Here is a 27,102-nt window from a genome sequence, read left to right on the forward strand (position 1 = left end):
TCAGTTCTTAGAAAAATCCCTTTTAATGATAAAAGCTAACTTTTTGAGTTGTTTCAGGATATTTGAAATCAAATCAAAGTCTGATGGCAAACAATGAAATACTACCCCACTGGATTACTAGAAGGAAAACTATCTGAATACCAAAGATAACAGCATTCCTGCTGTGTTTAGATGATTGCATTTTAATATTGCACTCTTCAAATATTTGGTCATTAACATCCATAATAAAGGCCCTGACAGCTCTTCATCTTAATTAAATTCTTTGGCCCACTTGCATTTCTTTGGTCGTTTAAACTTGCACATGTACAGCGAAGTTGAAGTGTGGTAACATCTGAAAGCTTTTCCCTGCTGAGCATCACATTTAGCCAGTTGAAACAAAGAATATCTGGGAAAAAGAATACAAAAATGCCTGAAAATGATTCAGTTTCATGATAAATACATCATCAGCGGTGGCTAACACTCAAGTATCTCAGCAGATCTGAGCTGCTGAATAAAAATTGCTTGCTCTGACTTGGTGCTGAGACCATGTTTACAGATTGCCTCCAAAAACGTTCATAACATTAAACCTTTATTATCAATAGCAGGAGTCTGTGATACTCTTGAAGTTCAGCACATGTGTGTTTAGTTATACCGCAGCAAAACAGAAGAAATGTAGCCATTATTCTCCAGATAGCAGCCTGGCATTATGTGAGTTCAGAGTGAAGAGCTGGAGTTTGAGTTACTTCGCTGATATCTAATTCTTAACATTCAAATCTTTTACTTGGACCAGCTGAGGGGAGTATGGTTTCTATAATCCCTCATGTTTTTCACAGCGCGGTGCTCTCTGTGTTGATCTCAGGGTTGGTGGGGGAAGAGGCTGTGGTGGTGGCAGTGGCGGCGGAGGGCTCTTGACCAGCAGAGCTCTCCTCTTGTTGGTCCACGATCACCTCGGGGATGAAGGCTCGACTGATCCCCTTTAGGACCAGGCCTCCGTCTGTGCAGGACAGTTAGGGAGAAAGGGTTAGCAAAACAAAGTAGTTAAGAGAATCATGCACACTTTGTTTCAAACTTAGGAGTGCACACTGCCTTTACAAACTCTATGAGACGCCAAGGATTGATCTTTGTTTTGAATGTCTTGTAGTTTCAGTTCTATTTAAGTTCTAAGTATCTGTTTTGAACGTGGAGGCAGTTATTGCAGATTATCCTTGGTGTGTTAAAATGTTAACGCAACATAGTATCTTTAAAAATCTGTTCAAGAAGAGCATGTCAAGAGCAAATGTAGGCTTAAAGACTGTTTAGATGCATGTTAGTATCACAGCAAACTGTTTGCAGGCAAAAGCAGTCACCATGGGGGGAGCAGGAAACTCAAGCATGTTAGTTTTGTTGCACAGTATGGTTATAATGCAAGACAAATGCATACTAATATACATAAAGCATGTATATAGTAGGTTTATAGCCAACACAACACACCAAAAGAGGGGTTAAAGTTTACATTCTTCTTCCTCCCACACTCACACACCCACACACCCACACACCCACACACCCACACACACACACACACACACACACACACACACACACACACACACACACACACACACACACACACATACAGTAGATACAGAAGCAAGGCCAAAGGCAACAGCCAATCAGATCCTTACCATTACCTGCCTTTGCAAAGCTCATCTTACAGGCAGGCCGGCAGTTCAGACATCTGCAATATTTACACATTTCCTGTCATGCATGAGATCACCAAATTAAGTTTGTGAGGCACTTTCACAAAGTGAAACCAACAGCCAAAGAACTACATATAGCAACGCTATGAGAGAAAGCGGAAATCACTTAATACTGAATAACAGCATGTGAATGAAGTTGGTGCAACAACAGAAAATAAATTACTTGTACTGAACTTAATTAAGCTGTGTTTTTGATGATATTTGAAGCACTGTAGTCACATATGGAATTGCAACAACTGAATGCAGCCACAGTTGATCCCTACTTTTAGCTGCTGTGAGGAACTTTAAGTTTCTGTCAATTTTGACACCCCTGGTGGAAGCAGCAGTATGTCTTATCTCTTTGTTGATAATTTCTTGAACATGTAAGTAGTGTCTTAACTAAAATCTCATCCTGCTTTCTTTGAATCAATCAATATTCATGCTGGTAATTGGGTTTGCTTTTGTAGCTCATAAAGAAACATAAATACAAATCTCAGTCTTTACCTGGGCCCCTCACCTTAAGGACTACAGCCTCTCTACATGTGATGTGCGATTCAACCACTAAGCCAAACCAACACCCCAATTTCAGCTAACAATTATTTTTTTACACTAAGAAAAATAATACAAAGTATGATGAATCTAGTATATGATCATTCTGTAGGTGTCATTATATATGTATCTCGGGGGGGGGGATTCACCTTTAAGGGGTGCCAAAACAAATTGAGCCCCACATTTTTAAGCTGCAATATTGAATCGACTGAATTCAAACATGCTCCATTCTATGTAAAACATACTTTTACTGCTCATATTTTGATGCTAATACTTATTGTAGCTTGTATGATTAACAAAATATATTAATACAAAGATACTGCTTCTTTCACAGTGGTTAACTCTTCCTGGTATTACAATATATATGGTGTTTTATCCCAAATACAAGCATTTTTCCACATTTTACTTCATCACTAAAATATTGCAGATAGTAATTTTACATTTTAAACATATGAGATAATAAAAAAAAACAATTAAAGCATTGCACTTGGACATGATAATAACTGAATGACATAATCCCTGAGGTAAAAACCATTAAAGTAGCCTTTAAAATGAGTGCCATTATTGTTAAACATTTACATTTTAAACATAATACGATTCGATTTCAATTTGATGTCTTATGCTCCTTCAGTTTTTTCTCTTTGCATTGTTGTCTCTAGTCAAATATGATGTAAATATTTCTCTCCACACTGACTTAGCATGTGGTCTAATCAAAAATCCTGCTCTTTTGAACTTTCTGTCGAAAAAACGTCATCATACGGTTGCATATTGCAGACAAACACACATACACACAGAGTAATGGTTCTTTGTAACTTAGTATTCTTAACCTATTTTATATTATGTCATAGTATTGCACACTATATGGTTTAACATGACCTGTGAGGCTGAGGAAACAGACTGTGTACCTGTTATGATCTTGGAGGCGGAGCCGAAGAGGCCATTACCATCCTCATTGGCTGCAGGCTGTGGTGGCGGGGGCATGTTGGGTCGGGGGCGAGGCTTTGGGGCCGGCCTAGAGGGGCGAGGGAGGGACCCGGAGTGGTGATAAGACAAGGGGTTGGAGTGTGGTGCGTCGTGAGGTGGAGTGTCTGGAGGGGTGGGAGTGCTCGGGGGAGAGGGCTCTGACTCCCCCTGGGCCTGGTGGGCCTGAGGAGGCTGCGGGGGCGGGTGGCTTGGGACGTGGATTATGTTGTCTTTGCTGGGGTGGCGCCTGGGGGCGACGGCTGGGTGATGAGGTGAGCTGGGTGTTTGGGTGTTGCTTGACTGGGAGGCGAAGGGACTGGCCTGTTTAGGCGGGGCGGGGGCCTGCTTCTTAGTGCCTGTAAATGAAAACACAATTAGTCCTTGTTGCATGGTGATGAATAATTCATAACAGGAATAAAATGACTCACCTCTGCGAACCATGTGTGGACTGGGCCCTCTTGATCCCCCCTGAGAGTGAGGGGTCCCCACTGAAAGATGGACTGAACCATTCCTCTGGGGAGGGGGGGTGGACATCAGCTCACGGGCCGGGCTGTGAAAATACAATAGATCAAAATCTTAATCCATCAACCTGTAATCCATGCTAAAAGTATATCAAGTCAACTGTGCCTCAATGGAAACTCATGCAATTTAGAACAATCACATGGTACCATTCAAAGACTGATTATCACATTAAATGAAGATTATCACACAAGAAAAACACAACTAACAATATTGACAATACAGAGAAGAGGATGCAAAATCTGTGTGCAGTAAAGTGTAACATGCATAATTAGACATCGCCACAAAATCATCTCTTCGACTGCAACACAACAGGCAAGGAGGAGAAAGGAGAATAAAAATATTATTGAAAGTAGGCTGACGTTGATCGATCATGACAGCAAGCAGGAGGTGGTAAGCAGAGCATCACATGATTTTTTTCTTGATGACACTTTTTTTTTTGTTAAAATGAAGCCAAATTTAGAGATGTGGGGGCAATGATGTCGTTATGATTTTTGTATTTCATGATGTCCGACGAGTGAACAGTGAACTCAAGGACCAATCAAACACAGGACAAACACAAAAGGGTGGACGAGCTCCAGATTGGTTGATTGGCAACGAGCAGGCGGAGGTGGAGAATAGTTGCTACCTCAGCTCGCTCCTCCTTACCTGTTCTCTTCCGTGCTGATCTGCGTTACAACCTGAGGTTTCACTGAGGCTACCTGGACCCAACCTCCCAGACCACCACCACCTCCACTACCACTCAGGCCAGGCTGATCGGCATGCGCAGCCAGGGACAGGACCTGGGGCAGGGGCTCAGTCTGAGCAGCGCCCCAGGCTTCCAGAGGGGGCAGTGGGGGTTGGAAGGTGGGTGAGGTTAGATGTGGATGCTTTCTAATAACAGTGTTGGCTCTACGTGGAGCGGGCTCCGGCACTTTGTTAACAGGGCTAGGGAGGGGGGGAGAGGGGAGAGAATTCAGGAGGGCAAACCCAACACTAGTCGAACAGTATAAAATAGCAAGAGACAGAAAGAGAGCGAAAACAGAGACAGACAGAGAAAGAGATGTTGCAGGAGACAGAATGAGACGCCACTTCCTTAGTTCAGTTTCAGAAAGAGCCCAAAAAAGGACATAAAACCACAAGACAGTGACCTTCTAAATAAAACAACTTTGCTCTGCGACATCTCTGCAGGGACAGAAGAAACAGATACCACATTGCACAAACAATATGCAACAGAGGAAGCCCACACAAGACATAAAACCTATATGAAAACCTATGCTTTAATTGGAAACAAAGAGAAAAATACACAAGTAACAAGAGAAACAAAGCCATTGAGACAAAATGTTAAAAATTCAAAGTGGTTTTTGCTTCATTGAAAGAGAACACCATGTTATCGTTTTCAGTACCAACTTTGTAAAAATATAACTTATTAGCTTGTGCTCAAATTACTGGAACATAACAGAAATGTGGTGCAAATATAACACAGAACATCATTCCCTTCTTTAACTCGTAAGTGACTTGATTCATGGGAGCTACATTGGACTACGGCACAGCTTTGAAGTCTGGACTGGGCAGATCTTCAGTGGGTGTTTCAGAGACTGTGATGGACTCGTTAGCCACTACATAAAGGGCCGACACCGCCGGGCCCCGCGACTCCTGCCTGCTCAGAGTCTTGGGACGGGACGGGAGGGTGAGCGGCAGGCTGAGGCTGAGGTTGGGGCGAGACAGGTACCTGTCTTTACGGGGTGTGTGACTGTCCCCGTCCTGCCCAACCAGGCTGCCAGGGCGTTTCCTCTCCAGGCCGGGTTCAGGGTCAGGGGTGGCTGGGTGGGTGGGCAGGGCGAACATGCCTGAAACGTTGAAGTCCACCTCTGAAAAAGAAGCAGGTTTGGGGAAAATAGAGAACAGATGATGAAAATTACACGACAGGTAAAGACCCCCTTAAAGCTCCTTTGATCTTGGCGACCCCTGTGGACAAAGTGGCACTTCTTTTTCTTTGCTGAACTTGTCCTGTACATTGGTAAGTAGTACTTTCTAACAAAAATCCCCATCAAATGTATCACACACTTCACATTTTGACTCAAAAGGCAGTTTCTTCAATGTGCTGGTAATCATCCAGCCTAACACCTCCCCCCTCGATGAAGTAACAAACATTGAAAGTTACAACACAGAAGTTGTCAGTCTTGCTACTGATTGTCTGGTATGCCTTTGTAGGTCATGAAAAGACATCAAATCAATTCAGTCTGCTTTATTACCAGCTAGAATAAATCTCATCAGGGGGCTGTAAATAAATGAGTGTTGATGTTCAATAAACAGTTAACAATGGAAGCCAGGCAACATATCTGAAAGAGTCATTAATACATTGTAACATGTTTGCTAATCCTCAGACACACAAACACGTGTGTTATTCTGCCACACCTGCTCCTCTTCATCACAGTGATCCTGCCTCTCCCCTGTAGCACCTTTGTCCCTACCTCTAATGCTGGCACAGTGGTGGGATGATTTGGTATTGCCATTACACCTCTGAGACATTCATATTGAAGGGGAGAAGTTATAGGGGCAAACATATCAGGCCTTTAACTGACAGCATGAAAAGGTCTAGAGTTAACCCTGCCTAACATCACCGTCAGATAGACTGATTATGGATATCTTCAACAACATTCAAACTTCTTCCAAAATCTTATAGTTGTGTCTTCTTTTCCGCTCTACTTTATTTGATTCATCATGGTAAAAGGAGATCTACATCAAATGAAATAAACAGAGCTGTCTTACCTTCAGGGAAGAACCAATCAGCGTGCTGGATAATGGGCTCAATGATGGCAACAACATGGACAGATGTAGCTGCTGCCATTTCTGCCAGTGTCCTGAATATAATCACATACAAAAAGGACAGAGAGGAAGCTTTACCAACCTTACCTTCACTTTGTTGTCAGAAAATTGATTAACACTGAAAAAGCACTTGGTTCTTACCCCTCTGTCTTTGCCCAGAGCAGGTTGGGACCCAGGACTATGGCGATGTTGCTGGGAGTCATCTTATTAACGTCGCTGTCCTGAGCCAGTTTCGCCAGAAACTTCACCAGATACCTGGAACAGAGACTCTAGTTGATGTAGTAACTTTCTGTCTGTGACTGATCATCATTAAGATTGGCAATAAACTATAATAATATAGTTTAAGATGCTCTTACCTGAGGTTTGCTTTGTGAGTCTTTGGTAAACGGTCACATGTCACCCACAAGGCCTGCAGCCTCTTGTCAGAGTCAGTCACACTGAAAACACACACAGAAATATCTACTTGTTACATGAGTACAAAAATAACTAAGACAACCTAAGTGCAGCGGGAGCTTCATATGAGTGTTGTAGGTTAATATGCATGGACTGAGCGTGTTAACCAGGGTATTAAAAGAGTCCTGTCTGTGTGTGTTTTCTTACTTGGAGGCCTGCAGCCACTCGTCGTACAAGCTGAAAGTCATTAGAGGTTCAGGAAGTTCCCTAAGGTACGACTTCAGGGCTCCTGTGTGTGAATCGAAGAGCTATGAGGAAATTATTTGCACCAGATGGTTTTATTTTTTGCAGTTTTGAGGGAGAGTTTTATGTTACCGGCGACGGCATGGGGATCAGAGTAGAACTCCTCAAGCTGAGAGGTTGAGCAGTCCAGTGCTGCTTTTAGCTTTTTCAGTTTGGAAGCTCCTGCAGCTATCCTGAAGAGACCCTGCAGGGGACACAGAGAAAAGAACACTGAAAGGTGCTTTTTTTCTGATAGCTACATGTGACAGGTTTCAAGCCTGAAATGAAGGAAGAGAAGAAAGTGAAGTGACTCTTTCAGGATGATTGTACAGTGGAAAGCATAGACCTTGAGTTTTGCTTCCTTTCACAAAAACGTCTTGAAGTGTACCCCTTTGAGGAGACTGGTGTTACAGTTGAATTTAAGTAGTGTAATAGTGAACGTGCTAACAAATAACAGATGCTGCACAGACATAGAGCTTATCCCCGCAGCCTCAAGGCTAACTGAGCAAGTCAGCCACAGATGTTTTCCAACTGTAGGTGCCATCCTTTCTCAAGAACATGTTTTACGAGTACAGACATTCAACTCAAATAACCCTTTAACTTTGTCCCACTTTATCCTTCTCCTCTGACTCATACCTCCTCCTTCATGCCGGTCTCCAGCAGCATCATGACGCAAGCCTCGATGGGCAGAGCAATCTCACGGGTGCTCCTCTTCAGGTGCTCTTCCAGAAGCGTTCCATAGGCTGGCTTCTCCATCCAGGAGTCTAGGATGAATCATCAGTATCATCACTTTTCTTTAAGTACTCAACAGCAGTTTTTTGCTGTGTCGGCACACTGTATTCTAATCTTACTGTGTGAATGAAAATAAGCAAAGGTTCATCCTCTGGCACTGACTTGTTTATAGTAAAGTAGGCTATGTCGTGTGAGTGTCAGCTGAATTGGAGAGATTTCTTTGAACAAAAACATATCGCTGGGTTTAATGAACTTCCTTTCATCCCACTTCTTTGCCGTCACAGTGACACCATGCCTGTCTGAAGTCTGTATCATGCAAATTAATTCAGGCAGGCGCACACAAGAGCAGCTTCATGCATTCAAGGTTGAGACATTTTTATTCTCCAGGGGTCATGTAGCCAGGTTTTTTTATTTTCAAAACCACAAAGAAAGACTTTCTCATTGAGAAACAGTCTACAAAACACCAGATTAGTGCAGAAGGCCAATTTGAACCTCAATTGAGAACACTTGCACCTCTTTCTTAAACTCAGTCTGGAGCCCTATGTTGCTGGATTTTGAATGTTTCTTATCCTTTAGGCAAAGATATGTTTTAAGATTCAATTACATTGCCCAATGAGGTGGCAGGAAAAGTACAAATCTTGGACGGATATATTAAAAACAATGGGTGTCAGTTTTAAAGACATAATGGAGTTTAAAGAGGATGCATTCTGTGTTGTGCTTCTTCACCTTGCTGTATTTGGATGGTTGGTATAGCTGCCTCGAGAGCTGCCAGAGACCTCCTGTGGTACTCAGCCTGGTCCTCTAATAACTGGGGTACATAAAGAAACACACAGTTAAACAGTTAAAGTGATTGGCACGTGGTAAAAAAAAAAAAAAAGACATGGTCAAAAAATACTGCCTAAGAGGAATTTGAATCACATTTCCATTTTTGTTCCAGATCATTTACACGAAACTGAGGTGCACCTACCATGACATAATAACGCGCATAATCTCCCTCTTTGGAAGCAAAGTTGTACATGTCTGCAGAAAGCTGGTCCTGAGGGATGAAAACATATCTTTTAACTACCATTCATGGCAAACAATACAGCAACCTTAAACCGTCTGCCTCACTTGATGGAGAACATTTTAATAAAGACAGTAGATGAGCTCCAGATGACAAAGCAATGACCTTTAATTACATGGCCATCATAATGAGCATAGCATGTTTGTTGCTGATCCACCCCAGTACAAAGCTCCCTTTGTTCAGCCACTTTATCAGATATGATCCTAACGTGATGAAGCGGCCCTGACTGGAGTGTAGGTGTAATAAAGATTTCTTAATGAAATACTGCATAGAAAGAACAGCTAAACCACAGTGATTTTTAAAGCACTGTATGATAATCAAGTATGATTATTAATCATACTATATTGCATCCTATCCCATCTGATATACTGCATACATTATTACCTTGCATATTTCTACTTTATTGTGAGCCTCGTCCATCTCGTCTTTGAGAGAGTCCACCTTAGATGCCATCGCCTGGTTGCTGGACTTTGTTGCCTGGTACCACCTGCAAAGATTTATTGCATGAGTATATTTTATGCAAGAAACCTTCATTTTTTTATAAAGTACAGTTTTGCTAAGATTCACTTTTAAAAAGAAGGATGTTTTAAAACAACTTGAAAGTCTTAAAAAGACTTGATTCATTCAGACGTGTTGTCAGTGTACCTCGTCTTGGCTGAGTCATAGTCCAGAACCAGTTTGGCCAGTTGCTTTCTCTGCTTTAAAATATTTGGAATCTCCAGCTGTAACAGGAAAGAGAGATGATGCACACATGCGACACTTTTGCCATGAAAACATTTAGCACCACACAAACACCAGAATAACACAGAAGATGCAAAAGGCGGTGTTTAATTTAGCGCAATCAAGAGACTAAAAGAGCATGTACAATTTTTTAAATTCTAATTGTAATTTCTTAAGGTTTCAGTTTAAAAATCATATGGTTGAAATGCCATTTTATAAGACACTTAAATGCACATTAATCACGTAAAGTGGCTGCTGCAGAATAAGGAGAGCTGGGCGGTCTGTTTTTACCTCTGCCAGCTGATTTAGAGGTTCAAGGATGTCTCTCTCGATCTGGACTTCATGCTGCATAAGCTCGGTTGCTAATCTGCTCTCGGCCTCTCCACACACATCCATCATCTTACTGCACAAACAGACACACAGAATGGATACAAACATGACCATTATTTGCATTGTGAAAATATAAATGTAAAAGTAAAAAATAGGTACATCTTTAAGTAAGACCTTTACAAGTTAATTCCACTCAAATAATGATTTCAAAGTCATATTTTGGTTCAAAAGTTGTACAGTTGCACCTTTCTATACAGCGGAAACTGGTTTTGAATGTAGTAAAAAAGTTTTAAGCTTTTTCTTCTCACCCAATCAGACTCTCGTCTCCCAGCTGACCGCCTCCCTCCTGCATGGCTTGGGACAGCGCCGTCAATGGCAGCTTTTTCTGCAGATGAACAAGCATAAAAGCCGAGAGATAAACTCATGATTAGCTACATGCATGTAAAACCAAAGCACTGTCATAAGTTAGACAAAAACATATTTCTCTGTCAGTTTAATTTAGTGTGAATGGCAGGGGCAGGGGCAGGGGCAGGGGCAGGGGCAGGGGCAGGGGCAGGGGCAGGGGCAGGGGCAGGGGCAGGGGCAGGGGCAGGTCTGTTATTCAGTGAAAGTGAAGCTGGCAAGAGGCCAGTGCTGAATATTTTCCTCCTGAGTCTCTGTCATATCATTGTGTTACATAACAGGAGATGCTATGTGTTCCTAGCACAAGATAGCGTCCTCTTGCTAATACTGGAGATGGTTTCATGGTGACTCAGACGAATGATATACTAGTATCTCTGTGAGTGCCTCTGACAGCAAATGAAAAAGCTCCAAATAAAGATCCTGATGTTCAGTGTGCTGGAATCATGGTCAGCTACTAAGAAAATGTTAACAGCTCAGCCTTGTGCTGATCAAGAGAAACCGATTGGCTTCTTACGTGTCTCTTCTCTGTGTCTGTGCCCAGTTGACCCTGCAGACAGGACACCAGCCTCTTATGTGTGTTGTGCGACACCGAACGCACCAACTCCATCCGCCTCTCAATCTGTGTGTAAAAGACAGAAAATGACAAATTCAAAAACATATAGAGGAGGCCCAGGATGAAGGAAGCTAATCTCCCTGTGACATGACACACACATTTTCCTGTTTGATAAAAACAACCCAGGTGAGAACAACAAATCAAACACCAAAGCTGCTCTTACACATATCCATCTTTCAAATTCCCAGCCCGCTCTTGTGTTTGTAAGATGATGAAGGATGTCAGTGCTGTTTGTCTTGTTCTGTTCTACTGCTGGGAGTATTACGACAGGCAGCACTGACAGCCAGGTGGAAGGAGTGGAGGTAGATAAGACACACAGGCTGATGGATTGGGGTCTTCATTGAAAACAGGTGAGGCCTCTATGTCTCTGGACTCCATGCAGAAAGTTACCATCAGTAAAAACAGATGAATCATTATGATGGCAGGTGGCTTGACTTGTTATTGTTCATTTGAAGTTTTCTAAGCAGTATGAAGCGGATTTTCATGTTTCAACACCTTAACCATCAGTCTTTACTCTTTCACAAATCATTCTCTAAAGTATGTTTCATAGCTATACCACACTTAATGCTACAGCAGTAAAAAATCAAACTCTCTCTAAACATATGACACCTGAAGTCAGTGCATCTGCCAACGTTAAGAACTTCTGCAGTTCATATAAGCTCTTTCCCTTACATCTGAACTCTGTGTAACTGCTACCTTAAAACAGGAAATAAATAAGATGAAAGAACAAAAGTGGGACGGATGTGTCCAAATAGCTTTTTTCATTTTTTTCCCCCCCACCTTTACTGGATAGGGCAGCTGAAGAGAAGGAGGAAATGTGAAACGTAGAGAGCAAGGTGAGACATGCAGAACAAGGTTAAGGCCGGGAGTAGAACCTGCAACCTCTGAAACCAGGACTACGACCTCTGTACATGAGGTGTGCGCTTTCACTGCTGAGCCAAATCGGTGCCACCGGTTAATCTTACACTAATTAAGTTTAGAATAAAGGTTACACTCTATGAGAAAAAAAAAACAATATTTCATGAATAACTCCTGTTAATTACTATCAATTGTTTCCATCACAGGCCTGGAATTAAATTGAATAATTATTTTTTCGACAAGCACTGCATACAAAAGCTTAAATATTGCTCCAAGGCTATTAAAAATACACTGATATTATGAAAAAAAACATGATTTTTTTTTCTCTTGTATTGGAGTGTCATATGTACTATCATCTAAACAACAAAGATACTATCAGTCTTTTGTTCTGTCATTTTAAAGCTCCTGTGTTGAAAATGTACATTATAAGATTTGTTTTACTTCCTGTATTTTGTATTTGTGGTTTTTAGTCCTTACATATCAAATACAATCTCTAACCGTTCTCTGAAGGTTTGCCTCTAATGGTTTTTGCATGGACTTGATCGACACCTACCGGGCCCAACACGTTTTTTTATCGTCTCAGATCCTGTGTAGAAGTAGATATTTTTAAACAAGGAGCATAGAAATATAGTTTTTTAAGTTAAAATGTAGGGAAAAATATCTACATTTTTGGACAAAGCGAGAAGTGGAAGCTTCGACAATTACTTGGAGCATCAGGCTTTGCTTCTCCCAATCAGCCAGAGCACACAGCCCGGCCTACTTATTACGTGAAAGTGCAAGAAAGAGCAAACAAGTCAAAACCACACAGACCAGAGGGCCTTCTTAGCATGAAGTTCTTTGATCTCAGATTGTCAGTATGTCCTTGAATGCACCTCCAGTGAGAGTTTTATGAACATGTGATTGTGATGTATCTCAAATTTAAAGGCTCTGCCTGTTGATCTCCATATTTCTGAATTTAACTGAAGCCAGTGGCTGAACAGGAATTAAAAACATTAGTGTGGTGCTGAAACTTAAACTACCTTTTAGATTTACTTTCAGATCTGAACCTTTACCTGGAAGAGTTTTGGCAATATTTCCAAAAGTGTGAGGTTTTGTTTTAGGTGTCGCATTCTTAAAGAACCATGAAAAACAACATTATGTTCATGAATTTGATCTGAAGCTCATAGAAAGCGTCATGATTTTAGCGTGACATGCTCACTGTGCACTCAACCGTCTGTCTGCCATTTATTCACTTCCTCTTCCTGTGTCAGAGTAAACATCCAGCTGTGGCTCGACATCATTTGCCTTCTGATCCCCATCTTGCTGTCACTCCTCTTCCTTTACTTTTATCCTCACTAATTTGCTGTCTTTACAGCAATGCCGGGCACTCTCTCTATCACACACACATAGATACAGACACACTCTTTGCCTCCTCCCTCTTCCTGCAGCTGTCCCTCCATGCCAGACCACAGCTGGAGTTGGCTTCTTCGTCTGGATTCAATTGATTCGCTCACCATTCAGCTGATCCCCAGCACTGATTAATGCATGGAAGTCAGGCTCTATGTGGTGGATCCAAACCTCCATAAAATCAGCGCCAAAAAGTAACGAAAGAGATCTGCGTGGGTGCAGCGTGGGCGGTACAGTGGATACACTTAGGGGTTGCATTTGTGTCTGTCTATGCCCATGGAAAAGTGTTTCCAATGAGCTTACAATAAAAGCCCCTTGAGGGAAGTACAATATAATACATCTCTGGATGTCTGATGATCTCATCCTTAATTATTTGATTGTATATATTAGTATGTAACAAGAAAACTGAGCCAGGAACCAATCCTGAGCACTGACAAGCAAACACACACTCTTCAGCAATTAACAGAACTGAGACGATCCCTTCCACCCTGCCTCTCCAGTTATGGAGCTGTCCAAAGGTTTACAAGCAAGATATCGGCATTTTTCCTCCACAAAGCAATGAAAACAGCGAACAGAGCGAGCCGGTGACCTCTGACCTGCCAAAGCAGAAAATATGGAACGCTTAGTGAGTCATAGAGGAACCCGGTGGGTGGATTCAGTTTTGTTTTCTGGCTCGGAGCTGCAGCTCTGGCTGGCTGTAGAACTGGTAAACTGACAGGCTCCTGGCTGACCTTGTTGGCAGGATTGTTTACTGTCTAGCTAGTTGATGACGGAGCAGAAATGGGAATCAAGAGCAATAATTGTCTAAAGAGTCATGTCTGTTTGAGGGGGAAATATGTTAACAAAAGTATTAAAGGTGGGAAATATGTTTGGTTTTGTCCCAGTATGGACTATGAAAACTGAAAAGTTCTGTGCTGCAAGCCCAACCAAAAAGCTCCTGTACTTAAAGAGAGTACTCTGACCTACCACATTAGGAGGTAAGATATACGACCTGCAACTTAATTTCAGACCCTGGTCCCTGCGTTGGGAACACAAAATACCTCTTTGAGTGGGAACGTTTTTTTGAGGTGGAAATTAAATTGATAATGATAATGTAGCGTTAGCTAACCTTAACAGAAAATGAGCTTAGGCATAGCCATACTATAGAGGAAGCAGTTATCTCTTTGGCGACATAACAAGGAAAACAACATGCATTACATTTAAATCAGAGCTTCAAATCAAATACTTTGTTTCCAGATATTTTAATAATGGGGGTAAACGGAACCAAAGTTTTGCATCCATGCAAAGTTGCTTATCTTTCTTGTATCGTTTCATTGCAAGACACAATGAGGATATAACGATTGGCCAACAAATTCTCCACCAAATTCCACCCCAACTGACATGGAACTGTCATTTTACCCTACAGTTTCGTTTTAAAGATTAATCAACATTGATATAACTTTTTATGACTGAGCATTTGACTTTTGGCGACCAGCTGTTCCCCCCCTGTTTCAAGGCCTTATGCTAATCTAAGCAGGTGCTGGCTCTTACAACATGTCACATGTACTGATTTAAGTTTGATATCTATACTTTCATCTTACACTTTTGGAAACAAAGGATCAAACCTTCCCTAGCAGAGGACAGAGTGGAGCACACTGGAGTTGTTTATTTATCTCACAGACACACAGGCAAATACCTGCCTAGCATACAGTATCAGATATGAGTGCACTCCAGTCTCCACAACAATAACAGTCTATTGTGTATCCTGAGTTGTATTCAAATACTGTGACATGGGTCCAGTTATAGTCTGACTCTCTCCCTCTCTCTCTCTCTCTCTCTCTCTCATATGAGGCCGGGCGAGCAGCAGTGTAACCAAGCCTGGGAGCCTCCTCAACTTTCCCACTGAGGCAGGACGTGTCAGAACAAGAAACATGTCTTAGCCTTAGGACTGTGGAAAAACAGAGGAAAAAAATACTAGCACACCATGAAAACCCTAGTGTCAAATTTCAGGTTCAGAAAATGGGTTGTGGGGAGGGGGAAAGGAAAAACTATTCTTTCTCTGCTCATGTTAGGGAAGAAGGAAACTTCCCCAGTAAAGGGTCATTAAATCAAAACACTGATTCACCAATCTGTGGTCGGCTACACATTTCATAAAGATGATCCTAACCAGGTTGAAAATCTGCAAAATCACTAAGACGACAACACTGATTCGGACAAGCAACTCCAAGCTCAAGTTGTTGTTATTGTGCCAAAAGCCACTTCCACTATGCTTAACGCCTGACAATCACATTCCTCATTGAGAGCTGGAGCTACAGGAATGTCAAACGCTGCACAAAGCTCCTGTCGTTCAGGACCAAAGACCAGAGAAAGTGTTCTCTGGGAGGGCTGGGTCAGGTTGTGCTGTGTGCTTTTGGTACCATAGTAATTTAACATCAATCTAATTCCATTATCAGTCTTGTACAAGCTTTTTCCTAAAAGATTAAGCTTTTCTTCTCTTTCGAAAAGAAAAAAATGTGTTGCTAACCACCAGTCATTTATGTCATTGTGTGTTGCTACATGTTCAAACCACAAGGGGTTCATAGTTCATTCCTGCATGCCATAAAACTGACTACACGATTAAACGAGGGCTTTAAACCTCACCTTCATGTTTGCTTCCACAAAAGCTTCCTCTGTTAACATGCTCACTCTTTTTCAGTCTCTTTTATAATTCTTGTTATTCTAGCAGTGATCTCATAGTTTCACTCACAGAGTACTCCCATCCCCCAACATGCAAAAACACACACACACACAACCTCTCTCTCTCTCCCTCTCCCTCTCTCACACACACACGCACACGAACACACGCACACACACACACACACACACACACACACACACACACACACACACACACACACACACACACACACACACACACACACACACACACACACACACACAGAATGCAGAGGGTACACCCAGTGTGATTTCAAGATAACAGAATGTTGCCAGAGTTTGCCCTGAGTGGAAAACCATGAGGCTGGTGAGGTATCACTGACTGAAAGACTCCCCAGTTGTGTTTCAATGCCAGCAGCAGTTGTAGTTAAATACTGCAGAGAAACTTGGCATCAAGCAAGTGCAATAGCATGATGGCTTTAATAGAGTCTTTGAGGAAAACTCATTTAATGAGTTCAGGATTTTACTATTCAAGGAGTGTTTTTTTTTTTTACAGTGCTATACACCCATTTCAATTGAAGAGGATTGAATGGTGAATGGTGTATATCACTGCCACTTATGGTTGATGAACAGTGAATGACAGTTGCATTAACTAGTTAACATTTTCTGCCAGGAGTTATAACTCAACAAAGGTTTTGATGGTTTAATGCGCACTAGTCGATAACTATAACAACTGAGCATGCAAAAATCCTTACTTATTCCTCTTAAGGTATAGTAGACAGAAATAATGGGTTCTAGAGATACCCTTTTATTGGATGTTGTGTTGTATTTTTCTCTAACATTGGGTTCAATTTCAACAAACGCTCATTTGTCGATCAATTTTTTCCCGCTTATCTGGGGTTGGGTTGCTGTGTTGGCAAGCTAAGCAAAGTAACCCAGACATCCCTCATCCCGTCAAGATTTTCTAGGCCCTCCTTGGTGATCTTGAGATGCTCCCAGGCTAGATGGGATATATAATCTCCCTCCAGTGAGCTCTGGGTCCACCATGGGGCCTCCTCCCAGCTGGACGTGCCCGGAAAACCTGTTATGGTGTATACAGACCAAATGCAAAAAAAAATCCCATTTGGTCAGAACACACCATAAAGAGAGGTGTTTCAGGTGGCCCCCTATTAAATGCCTGAACAACCTCAACTGGCTCCTTTAATTGACAGGAGGTAATGTCTCATGGTAAACTATCAAACAGATTGTTTTCTATTTAGTTAAATGTTTTTGACTAGAATTGCAAGAAGTGCTCAGATTATGTAAATACCAAAACACTATATATTTAAATGTGTTGAAGCCGAATCACACTTAGCTCCCTATCATGCACATTAAAGTAAAAAATGACTAACATGATTCATGAATTAGAGATGCAAAGTTTAATAGTTAATAACCTTTAGGCGTGTCAGTCCTCGGGCCCAAATGATTATTTGTTAAGATATTTCCACATTTTTCATGATTGACTAAATATGTCATGCCTTTATTGGGGCAAAGAAGTCAACAATTTCCTGCTTCCTTGCTGATTCTTATCTTTCATTTTTAGTTTTTAGCAAACTTCCTTTTTCACTGCTGATTGAGTAAATGGGGAATCTTTGGATATTTAGACTGTTGGATGGACAGATAAAAATTAAAAGATGCATCTTTGAAACTGATGAGTATTTTTTTCCCATTTTTTTGTTTTAAGTTATATTTTTGGGCATTTTTGCCTTTATTTGATAGGATAGCTGAAGAGAAACAGGAAATGTGGGGAGTAGAAAGCATGGGAGGACATGCAGGAGATGGTCGCAGCCGGGAGTCGAACCGGCAACCTCTGCGACGAGGACTGTAGCCTCTGTATGTGGGGCGCTTAGACCGCCAGGCCACCAGCCTCCAATTTTCCCCATTTTCCCCATTTTTAAACACACCTTTTAGTCCAGGGTGATTGTGGCACTAATTGGCAGCTTACAGAAACTATTGAATATCAACATCCTGTAGATCAACCGATAAACTAAAACTGCGTCCTAACAGCATGTGTTGAAAGCAAGCGACAAACTCAACCAGACTATATTTTGCATAACTGACCATAAGTGATGATATTACAACTCCTCATCTCACTTCAAAAACTTAATGAAAGGGACAGCTGGGTGAAGGGAGATCGCCAAGGCGCTGGGAGTGCCCAGTAAGAAAATGTTCATTGATTTTAGAACTTGTTAGCTTGATGGATAAAACTGATGTAGCGGTGCATTAACAATATTCATATATCCGATTAATGTGTTGTGCCTTAACTCTGGCCGTCCTGATATCTGTTTACAAAGTGCAAACACAGGAAGTTAGAAAATACTCATCAGACATCTCCAGCTCCTCTTCATAAGTGTAAATCTAATCTAGTGGATGATGTGTGAAAAGCGATTGTCTTGCTACACAATGCTATGCGATGTCTTTCACTCTAATGCTGTAAATAAGATACCTCATACATGCGTTTGTGACAAACAACAAATTTGCTTTCATCCGTATTATACATATTGTAGCTTTTTTACTACAAGCTGCAAACTTTGATGAAGTAAATGACAGTTTCATAACATTAAAACTATGTTGTGAAATATAGTGTGTGTCCGAAGCCCCCTGACACATGGTGTATATGAATAATTATAGAGAAAGAAGTAATATTCACCAGTAGGAGGTCATCACTCAGCACCTCAGTTTTCTCAGCCCTGTTAAAGGAAACAGACATGAAGCCAAAGGTCAAAGCTCAACAATATAATAACATACTAAGAACACAGATACAGATAAACCACCTTCAACATACAGTAGTAAGACATAAAAGCATAATCATCAGAGTAATAAAATGTAATCTGAGGATATGAGTCAAGGGACGCTCCTTCAGCACCTATGGTAATTTGAATGAATCCCTTAAACACACTCTTCTGTGCTGGAAATAAAATCATGTATAGCAACATTCTGCATATTGTGACTACTCTAAAGTTGTGTTTCAACAAAAGAAGACGGAACCTTCTGTTTGAACAGATTATCAAAGTTACTAAATGTATAATACACTTAATTCCAGATACAAATGTTGTGTGAAACATCAGCTGATAATGTGACATTTGTCGGGATGCATCAACAACTGTTCACCATTTGTGCATACAAACGCAACATCTATGCACAAACAGACAAGCCCTGTGGCTGTTTTCCATGATAGACATGTTGGATTCCTGCACTCTCTCTGAACACATGCTTCCTGTTGTGTCATCTCCACCTTGTTTGTTATGGCAACAGGATGGAGGTGTGTGAATTTGAGGGGAGGGGGGCACTGCAAACAGACATGTTGATGTCTGAAACACATTGCACATTGTGGCAGAGCTTGTGGTGCATTGGATAACGGTGACATCACTCCAAAGCGTCTAGGAATTACCAATAAAACGCCCAAGTAACCCCCTAAAGTAGTGATAGAATAAATTTATATGTGACCTCATACTTTTACAGGAAATTTTTACCTGTTCCAGCTTATTAGTTTTGTACTTCTTGGTTGAAATCAGCAAGCAAGCACATCACTCATCTTTTTAATACACCAACTCACACACTACACGTCTACACACACTAATCTCAGGAAACCTCTACCAGAGCAGGCCCACACTATAGATTCAAACCTCACAGGGATCAATTAACTCTCGCCCACGCACAGTTATTACCTAAGACTGGTGTGAGTAACACCCTATAGATAGAGGATTACCTCACTAATGCCTGAAATATCCTTAATCGAAACAACATCTGTAAGCCACAAGAGCTGTGATTTTTAAATGTTCATTGTTGTACATGAAAAATGGTTTGTTGTTTGGCAGCCAGAATAAGCACAGGCCGAACATGTGGTCATGGAAATACTCAATAAAGGGGCACAAAGTGTTAGAAACGGCATCAGCAAGAACTATCATAATAGACCAACCTTTTTAAAAAAAAGCTTGTTAAAGTGGCTCAGATGTACTGATTTAAGTCTGTCAAATGTGATGTTAGGTCTTAGACCATTATAATTCTCTCCTTTAAATTATGGGTGGGGGAGCCGCAGTACTTTTATATCATGTTTTTGTGTTTTGATAGTTTGTCAATTCCGACTGGTTTGTATGTTGTATCATGTTAATGTTGTTTGTAACTCAAACTGTACGTCAACATCATCTTGCTGCAAAACAAATCTACCTACTGGTATAAATAAAGTAACCTAACCTAACCTAACCCAGACCATCAGTTAGGATGAGGGCAAGAGTATTTATAAGACTTTGCATTGGGTCCTTACACCGTGCTGTGATTATTTTTCTGCTGACAAAGTACGAATAAGAGGACTGCAAGAAAAATTTGACAGATCAGTTATACAGAAAATAATGTTGCTGCTCTTTGAGCTTTAAAGATCACTATCTTCTACAGATCAGTGATTGCACATTTAAATCACAATTTAGCTAACTTTGGACGTCCTTATTCAGCTAATGTTGGCTGAAGTGTTTAGAGAGGGATTTTTTTATTCTATTCTTCAGGTTCTATATTGTCACTTTGATACCTCTGTAGTAGCTTTACGTGATTTACATCTCAAAAACCACCCACTTTCATACAATTGGTCAGCTCTATTCTCTTTCTCTCTTTTAAGGAGATTCACCAATGTAACAGTACAAATTGAGCAAGTCTCGTGTCCCTTTGCATAATTCTTTTATGACTTTTTGAACAAGCCTGTCAGAGCTGCCTGCAGACTCATCCTGGGATCATACCGACACACATTTACCTCTAAGTCTGAAACTTTGCCCATGTCTAGTATTGACTTCCAACAATTTAACTTAATTTGTTTTTTAAATATGAAAAAGCTTAATATCACCTCTTTGAAATTATACCATAGTTTAAATTTTAGATTTTTCTTCACTAGTACATACCTGCTGGAATTTTCAGTCTTGATAAACTGAATATTTTCTAATATTTCACGTTTTTACAAACACTCTTCGGATGACTTTCCAAGAAAAGGGGAAACTCTTGATTGATGTTTTAACAAGTCTGAATAAAAAGTATGAAGAAATAAACTGTCATAACACACTGAAGCCGGATAAGCCCTCTATTGTTCCGAAACAATTTTTAGCTTGTTCCTCTCACAGTTAAACAAAGGTTGATATTCATTGTACATTCAGTATGTGAAGGCATGGAATACGATCTGCAGCCAGAATGCCTTTACAATGATCCATAAGATCGCATTACACATTAGGCTTCACTCTGAGCGAGAATGTTTAGATTCCTATCAATATTGAATTAGCATTGATTTGACTCAAGCACAGCTTGGCTCAGCTATTGTTCTAAAAATAAACCCCCACAATGCTGGATCCCAGACCCCGACAGAAAACTTGGAGGAACATAAGACAGAAAGAAAGAGAAAAGAAGAGAAACAGCATGCTACGTAAATGGACTCTTGAACTAACACAGAAAACAAAAAAACTGCTTATTCCACGTTTCATGTGAAGCTTCACTGCCTTCTTCCCAAATTAAAGCTTTGATTAGAGTTTTCTGAGTAAGCTTATCTGTGCAAAGTGCTCCAGTGGTATGCAAGGACTCACAAACACTGCAACCCTGACAGATTACACCATACTGCAACTAAATCAAGCTGCTTCCCCCTTATTAATCATAAGTAAATCAAACTGGCTTCCTCTTTGTAAAAACACCCCTCTGTGGCGACATGACGTCCCCAGCCTCTCACTGTGTGCCTGTCAACAAAGTGTGGAAACGCTTACTCTACAAAAAAAAGCCTCCATGCTGGGCCCTTCCTGGGCCTGACAGAGAACCAAAACAACGCTAACTGACATTCACTGTATTGTGAAACAGATCAAAAATAATCACAGTGCTGTAGAGTAATCAACTTTAAGCCAGTAACCATTTAAATGTAATCTGGTTTCTTTATGTAGAAGTGTATGACTTTTAAGTCCAGCACCCAGGAGGAGGGAAGAGGTGGGAAAGGACTTTTCTGAACCCTGTTGAGTCAAAATAATCAATCACAAAAAGTTCAAGGGTCTTCCAAGATGCCCTACCTTATTCTTCTCAATGAAACTGTGTCATTACTTGGTGCTTAAACAAAATAGGCATCCCCTCCTACAGAACACTGAAGATGCAAACTGTAACTAATAACTGTGCAACAACGATTTTCCCCTTTAGAGTGACATGGCGTTAAGTCCCAGGGACGGGCAGGGATAAAGGGATATTTGTTTTCTTGATTTAAAACTGAGGAAAAATGTGGCATTTGACCCCCTGATCTGTCCTCGGTTGTTGTTAGAGATCCCGTGCTGGACATTTCGTATCAAACACAATGCTGCTAATCTGAGACGTTTATTTATAGAAAACTATAACTCCCATTTTGTTTTGGTCATGCAGTGGTACAAATGGAACCAGATGGATTTCCTGGTATGTTAAACTCTCCCAACAGAAACCCACTCAAATCTGTACTTACAAACACTCCTGACTCTGAAAGCAAGCTGTCACTCTGCTCAGTTCGGTTTTACTGCTCTTACACAACATATGGAGGAATGTGTGGAGGAATCCAGCGGCTACAGGGTTTTACTGGTTGGAAAGTCATTTTGAAGGAACATTACTCGAAGGGCATCATCTGCAGACAACATTAATGCAGCAATAACGGAAGATATTGTCTCAGAGATGGCTGTTGATAGAGGACAGGGCTGGAAGCCCCTGTGGGAACGGAGATGAAGGGGATGGAGAGAAGGGGGCAGGATATGGTGTAAATATTGTGTTTGTGTTTGTTTGTGAGGGTGTGTGTGTGGAGGGGCAACTAACTGCCATTACCAACATCAGGACATATTGTGTTTGTGCACGTGCTAGCATAGAGCTGCTGAAATAGAAATAACTTGAAAATATGATGTAATTCTGTAAAGGCCCTGACTGAAATGGGATCTGCCAGCCCTGAATTCTGCCTTCAGGTTAAATGAACGTTATAGGCGCTATTTGAGTTCAACAAGTTGGTGATGAATCACATAATCTATAATAAAGACTGAAAAATATCATGATATAATATCAATATCTATAAAAGAGACATTTAATGTCGTCATTTGTGGTTCGAGGAACATAAGATGATAACTTTTTCGGCTTTTTGGGGCTGAAATTTAGAACAAATAATCGATATTGAAACAGATTTAATCCAATGAAGAAACGGGCTTCTTGCAGAAACACAGAAACGGCAAGTCATCTGGACAGAAGAAGTGACATGCAGGCAAGTTTAGTTGACTTTCACATCAACAGTAAACTGTTGTTACAGGTATTTATCACGGAGAGACCCAGCCCAGCCCTCAAGACGGATGACATGGAAAATAAAACACTGTCAAATCATGAAAAGGAACAACAGTGCCAGATTACATCCACATGCAACAATGTATGTTGAGATGAACACTCACCTTCCGACTGTCTGGTTGGCGAGTTGCCTCATGCGATTAAACTGTTTCTTCATCTTTTTTTCTCTTGTGTCTCCTCAAAGTCAGTAAAAGTTAGCTGCGCCCCGGAGCGCCCTCGTTCATCCACCGTGGATCCAAAAGTTGCGCTACGTCGCAGCCATTGTGGCTGAATAAAGGGTTGAGCTCAGACGAGTTTAACACAGTACAAGTGAATAGTTTCCGTGGTTAAACCCGGTGACATTTGCTGTGGCTTCTTAACAACAGGGAGGAAATCAGATGAGTCAATAGAAGCAGCCCTTGACGAGCTTCAGGATCTCCATTGCCACGAATGTCAGACTTCCTACTATACTGAGTGGTCCGTGTGAGCAACCAGTGAGGTAGGAAGAAGGAAGTGTCTTTACTTCCCTACTGTACGCTGCACGGCCCACTGCTGACATGTGATACCTTTGCAAGAAAAAAAGAAAAGCATTGAGTCAGCTATTGGTCTGTCATTGTTATGGAAAAGTCACACTCATATTCGTTTTAGTTTACTATAAAAATTACTTTCCAATAGTCAAGAACGTTGCATAGTTTTTAATGTTCGGAGTAGAGACAGTTTTTTGTTTTTTTAAAGAAGGTTATCACAGGTAGGGTTGTGCATGTAAATACACATAACGTAGTAAAAGAAAAAAATCTGCAAAGTCGATAAATTGTTAGATTTAATGGAGCAAATGGTTGGTAAATGAAAAACGTGAGAAAGTGTTAGCAATGCTGAACAGATTCCGAAGGTATACTCAGCCTACTCCTGGTAAACCGGCTAATTTTGGAAGATAGGGGTCCATCTAGTGGACTGTTCAACATTGTTTTCAATTTTGTATGTGCGTGTTTTTTTAAAATACGAAAGATGATAAGGGCCACTAAAAAAAAATAAGGTGCAATATTTTTATTATTATTACTATTCTGAGATTAAAGTCAGAATTCTGTATTTTTTTTCTCATAATTCTGACTTTAAACTAAGAATAATAATAAAAAAAAGATATTGCACCTTAATTGTGTCTTTCAGTGGCCTCCTTTTCCGTATGTTAGACCTATTAGTGTATGTATTCATTTTTTTAGGCCTACTTAGAATTGTAACATACGAAATAATACAGCTTTGTAGTTGTTTATATAAAAAAAAAAGTCTACAAGAGGTGGGCGTATTGATTCTGTGGTATCGATATATCGATTCTCACACACTACTCATTTGAGTATCGACTACTCTAATAAAATATGGATACCAATTAATAATTGCGAAATAAAAGTGCATGTGTCACTTCTGATTCTTTTAGGGTAACTTACTCCAAAGTGTTGTACCGAAGAGGCTGTTTTAAGCTTTCCACTCAGATAATTTAAGTAAAGGATGTTCATTTTTTCTGTGTTTTTCTTAATTTATTTAATAGTTTAAAAAAAGGGTCACCAAAGGATTTGCATATTAAAGTTGTTAAATGAACAGTATTGGTCATGGGAGTTGTCTTTCAAGCGTTGCATTTATTTTATTTTTAAATCACGGAAAGTATTGGCATCGGGTATCGAATATCGAATGAATTGCCAAAAAAGTATTCGGCATCGTAACGAATCATAAAAGTGTGGTATGGCCCAGCACTAACTTGTACAGATGTTCTAATGGAGTGTGAAAAATACCTGTCGCTCACGGCCCACCTGATTTTGGAACAGCCCATCTGATGAGGGATGTCGCCTTACTAAAACCATCTGCAGGCTACTCCTGAGCATGCGCAGTGGTCTGCCATAGAGGCGCGGTCCCCTCCCATGAGCCGTTTAAATTAGTCCATACGGTCCATTCGGTGATGTCACGGGCAAAGCGGGAAATAAGAAAAAACAAGATGGACAGGGTGGAGTTGAATGGGAATAGAAATGTAATGTTAAACGACAAAATTACAAACAATGGTGGCAGAAGATGTTACAGAAAACATGTTAAACAGTCTTTGTCACCCCCTTATATCGCCTAACATGGAGTAGGATGTGGTGGACAGATGAAGACCTGGAAACTGAGCAAAAGGAGGCAGCTGGAGAAAACCTCCAAGCAGGTAGGCCCACAACATGTAATATTAACAGTGCCAGCGGAGTAATCTGAGTGCTTTATGCGGGTTATTACCGTTTTGTGGGCTGTGATATGCTCTACCTGTGCTGCAAATCCTGTGTCGAAATACAGGTGATGTTCTGCCTCCTAGTGGCAGATACCTCGTCATTACATGGGCAGTCAAAAATGCCTATAAGGTTCAGTCATCATACAAAAATAAACGCATTACGTCAGTTAACACCTGTAGTATCATGTTATCTATTTCTACAGTGAATGGAGGAAGGTGAAGTGGTCAGAAGTTGTACTACCTTATAGAAATGGGTTGCAAACCTCCTTTTTTACACATCCAATGCTAAGATTTCTGCTGCCAGTTGCACACAGTGGGAGTTAATTGATGTTTTTCTTATGGTGAATAAACAGTGACTTCCCTTAGAGAAGAGAACCTTGTAAAATTCAGGATATTCATACTCAGTAACTGAAAGTAATCCACCATGTCTCTTCAGACAAAGGGCAAAGCTTTACCTTATCTGGCTCATGCAGCCAGGTATTTAACGAGGGTTGATCAGGTGGAGCTTGTAAAAACACTCCTATCTGAGTAGCAACAATGTCACTGACCTGTGAACCTTGCTTGTAGGATCATATAAACACTAATAATGATTATATGGCCTCTATAATGGAGACTTCTGTGCAAGGTGGGCAACTTTTAACCTTGCTGAATGTACTTTAACCCTGATTTGTTGTGGTTAAAGAAAAACTAATCCCTCACTATTACATGTTTGATTTGCAAGCAGCAAAGTCATGTGACTAAAACTTTGAAGGAGTATATATTCTCTTCTGTTAAGATTAGATAAGGCTTAGATTGTTTTATTGGATATTTATTCCTTTTTAAAACACCTATCACATTGCACACAGACTGGTCACAACATATCAAGGCAAGGATGGGTTTATTCTTTATTTAATGGCCTTTAAAAGCACAATTTCAGTTGTACAAGTCTATCATAGAAGCATTTTTACCCAATTTCATAACAACACTTTTTGCCATAGATCCTGTCGTGTCCTTCTTTTAGCCCGCCATGGAAAAGACTCTTCTGAAACCGTGTTTGTAAAGCCTCAGTAAATTATAAGGTGGCAATATGCAACATTAACCCGTGCAGGTTCATTCCTGCAGTGAGAAGGCATGTGATGAGCAAACCATTTTGGCTTAATGATAGAAAGGGTCAGTAAGTCAATGACAGGTTAGTAGAACAACTCCACCACACTCTAACCTCACATGCCAAAGTCTGTGTGATTAGCGGACACGGAGATATGCGTGTGCACACTCCAGGAGATCGCACTCGGAGTCACATCTTCAGCGCTCTCTGAAGACTCATGGCTAACGAGAAGGTAGAGATGAGTGAAGTCGGGGCGTCTCTTCTGTCTTCAGAACACAAGCCACCTCCAGCCAAACCTCCTAACAAATTTGAGCAGGTGTTTCAGCCATGTCTAGGCGAGCTGGTGGGGACTACTTTCTTTGTTTTTATTGGATGTGTGTCAGTGATAGAAAATGTGGAGTCTACAGGGAGGCTTCAGCCTGCTCTGGTGCATGGGCTGGCTATTGCTGCTCTGGTAGCATGCATGGCTGAGATCAGGTGAGGATTATATTTTCTTTGTTTTTCGTCCAAAATAAAGAA

General features: G+C 40.9%; 2 protein-coding genes across 12 annotated transcripts in view; one reads left to right on the plus strand and one right to left on the minus strand.

The window, feature by feature from the left end:
• Nucleotides 1–25,597, minus strand: arhgap17b (Rho GTPase activating protein 17b). Of its 7 annotated transcripts, none has more exons than XM_034710971.1 (22): nucleotides 25,054–25,565; nucleotides 23,380–23,820; nucleotides 18,636–18,675; nucleotides 10,970–11,074; nucleotides 10,362–10,438; nucleotides 10,015–10,126; nucleotides 9,649–9,725; nucleotides 9,388–9,490; nucleotides 8,908–8,976; nucleotides 8,667–8,748; nucleotides 7,845–7,972; nucleotides 7,302–7,413; nucleotides 7,134–7,215; nucleotides 6,890–6,970; nucleotides 6,675–6,788; nucleotides 6,477–6,568; nucleotides 5,437–5,575; nucleotides 4,374–4,652; nucleotides 3,635–3,756; nucleotides 3,149–3,562; nucleotides 1,641–1,693; nucleotides 1–973 (listed from the first exon to the last, which is right to left on the minus strand). In XM_034710971.1, exons 2-21 carry the CDS (start codon nucleotides 23,430–23,432, stop codon nucleotides 1,686–1,688), a joined length of 2,289 nt encoding a protein of 762 aa, XP_034566862.1. In that variant the 5' UTR covers nucleotides 23,433–23,820; nucleotides 25,054–25,565; the 3' UTR covers nucleotides 1–973; nucleotides 1,641–1,685. The 7 variants fall into 7 exon arrangements, with proteins under 7 accessions (XP_034566862.1, XP_034566860.1, XP_034566861.1 ...); XM_034710972.1 differs by having other exon boundaries at nucleotides 892–973; nucleotides 1,647–1,693; XM_034710974.1 differs by having other exon boundaries at nucleotides 901–973; nucleotides 1,651–1,693.
• Nucleotides 25,131–27,102, plus strand: part of aqp8b (aquaporin 8b) — an 8,102-nt gene continuing 6,130 nt past the window's right edge. For 3 of the 5 annotated variants that reach the window (XM_034711003.1, XM_034711004.1, XM_034711002.1), the window contains exon 1: nucleotides 25,451–27,060. In XM_034711003.1, coding sequence (XP_034566894.1) covers nucleotides 26,801–27,060 — 260 coding nt within the window. In that variant the 5' untranslated portion in view covers nucleotides 25,451–26,800. The other 2 variants (XM_034711005.1, XM_034711006.1) reach the window with 2 other exon arrangements.

Source organism: Notolabrus celidotus, chromosome 20 (assembly GCF_009762535.1).
Source record: "Notolabrus celidotus isolate fNotCel1 chromosome 20, fNotCel1.pri, whole genome shotgun sequence".
Lineage (NCBI taxonomy): Eukaryota > Metazoa > Chordata > Actinopteri > Labriformes > Labridae > Notolabrus > Notolabrus celidotus.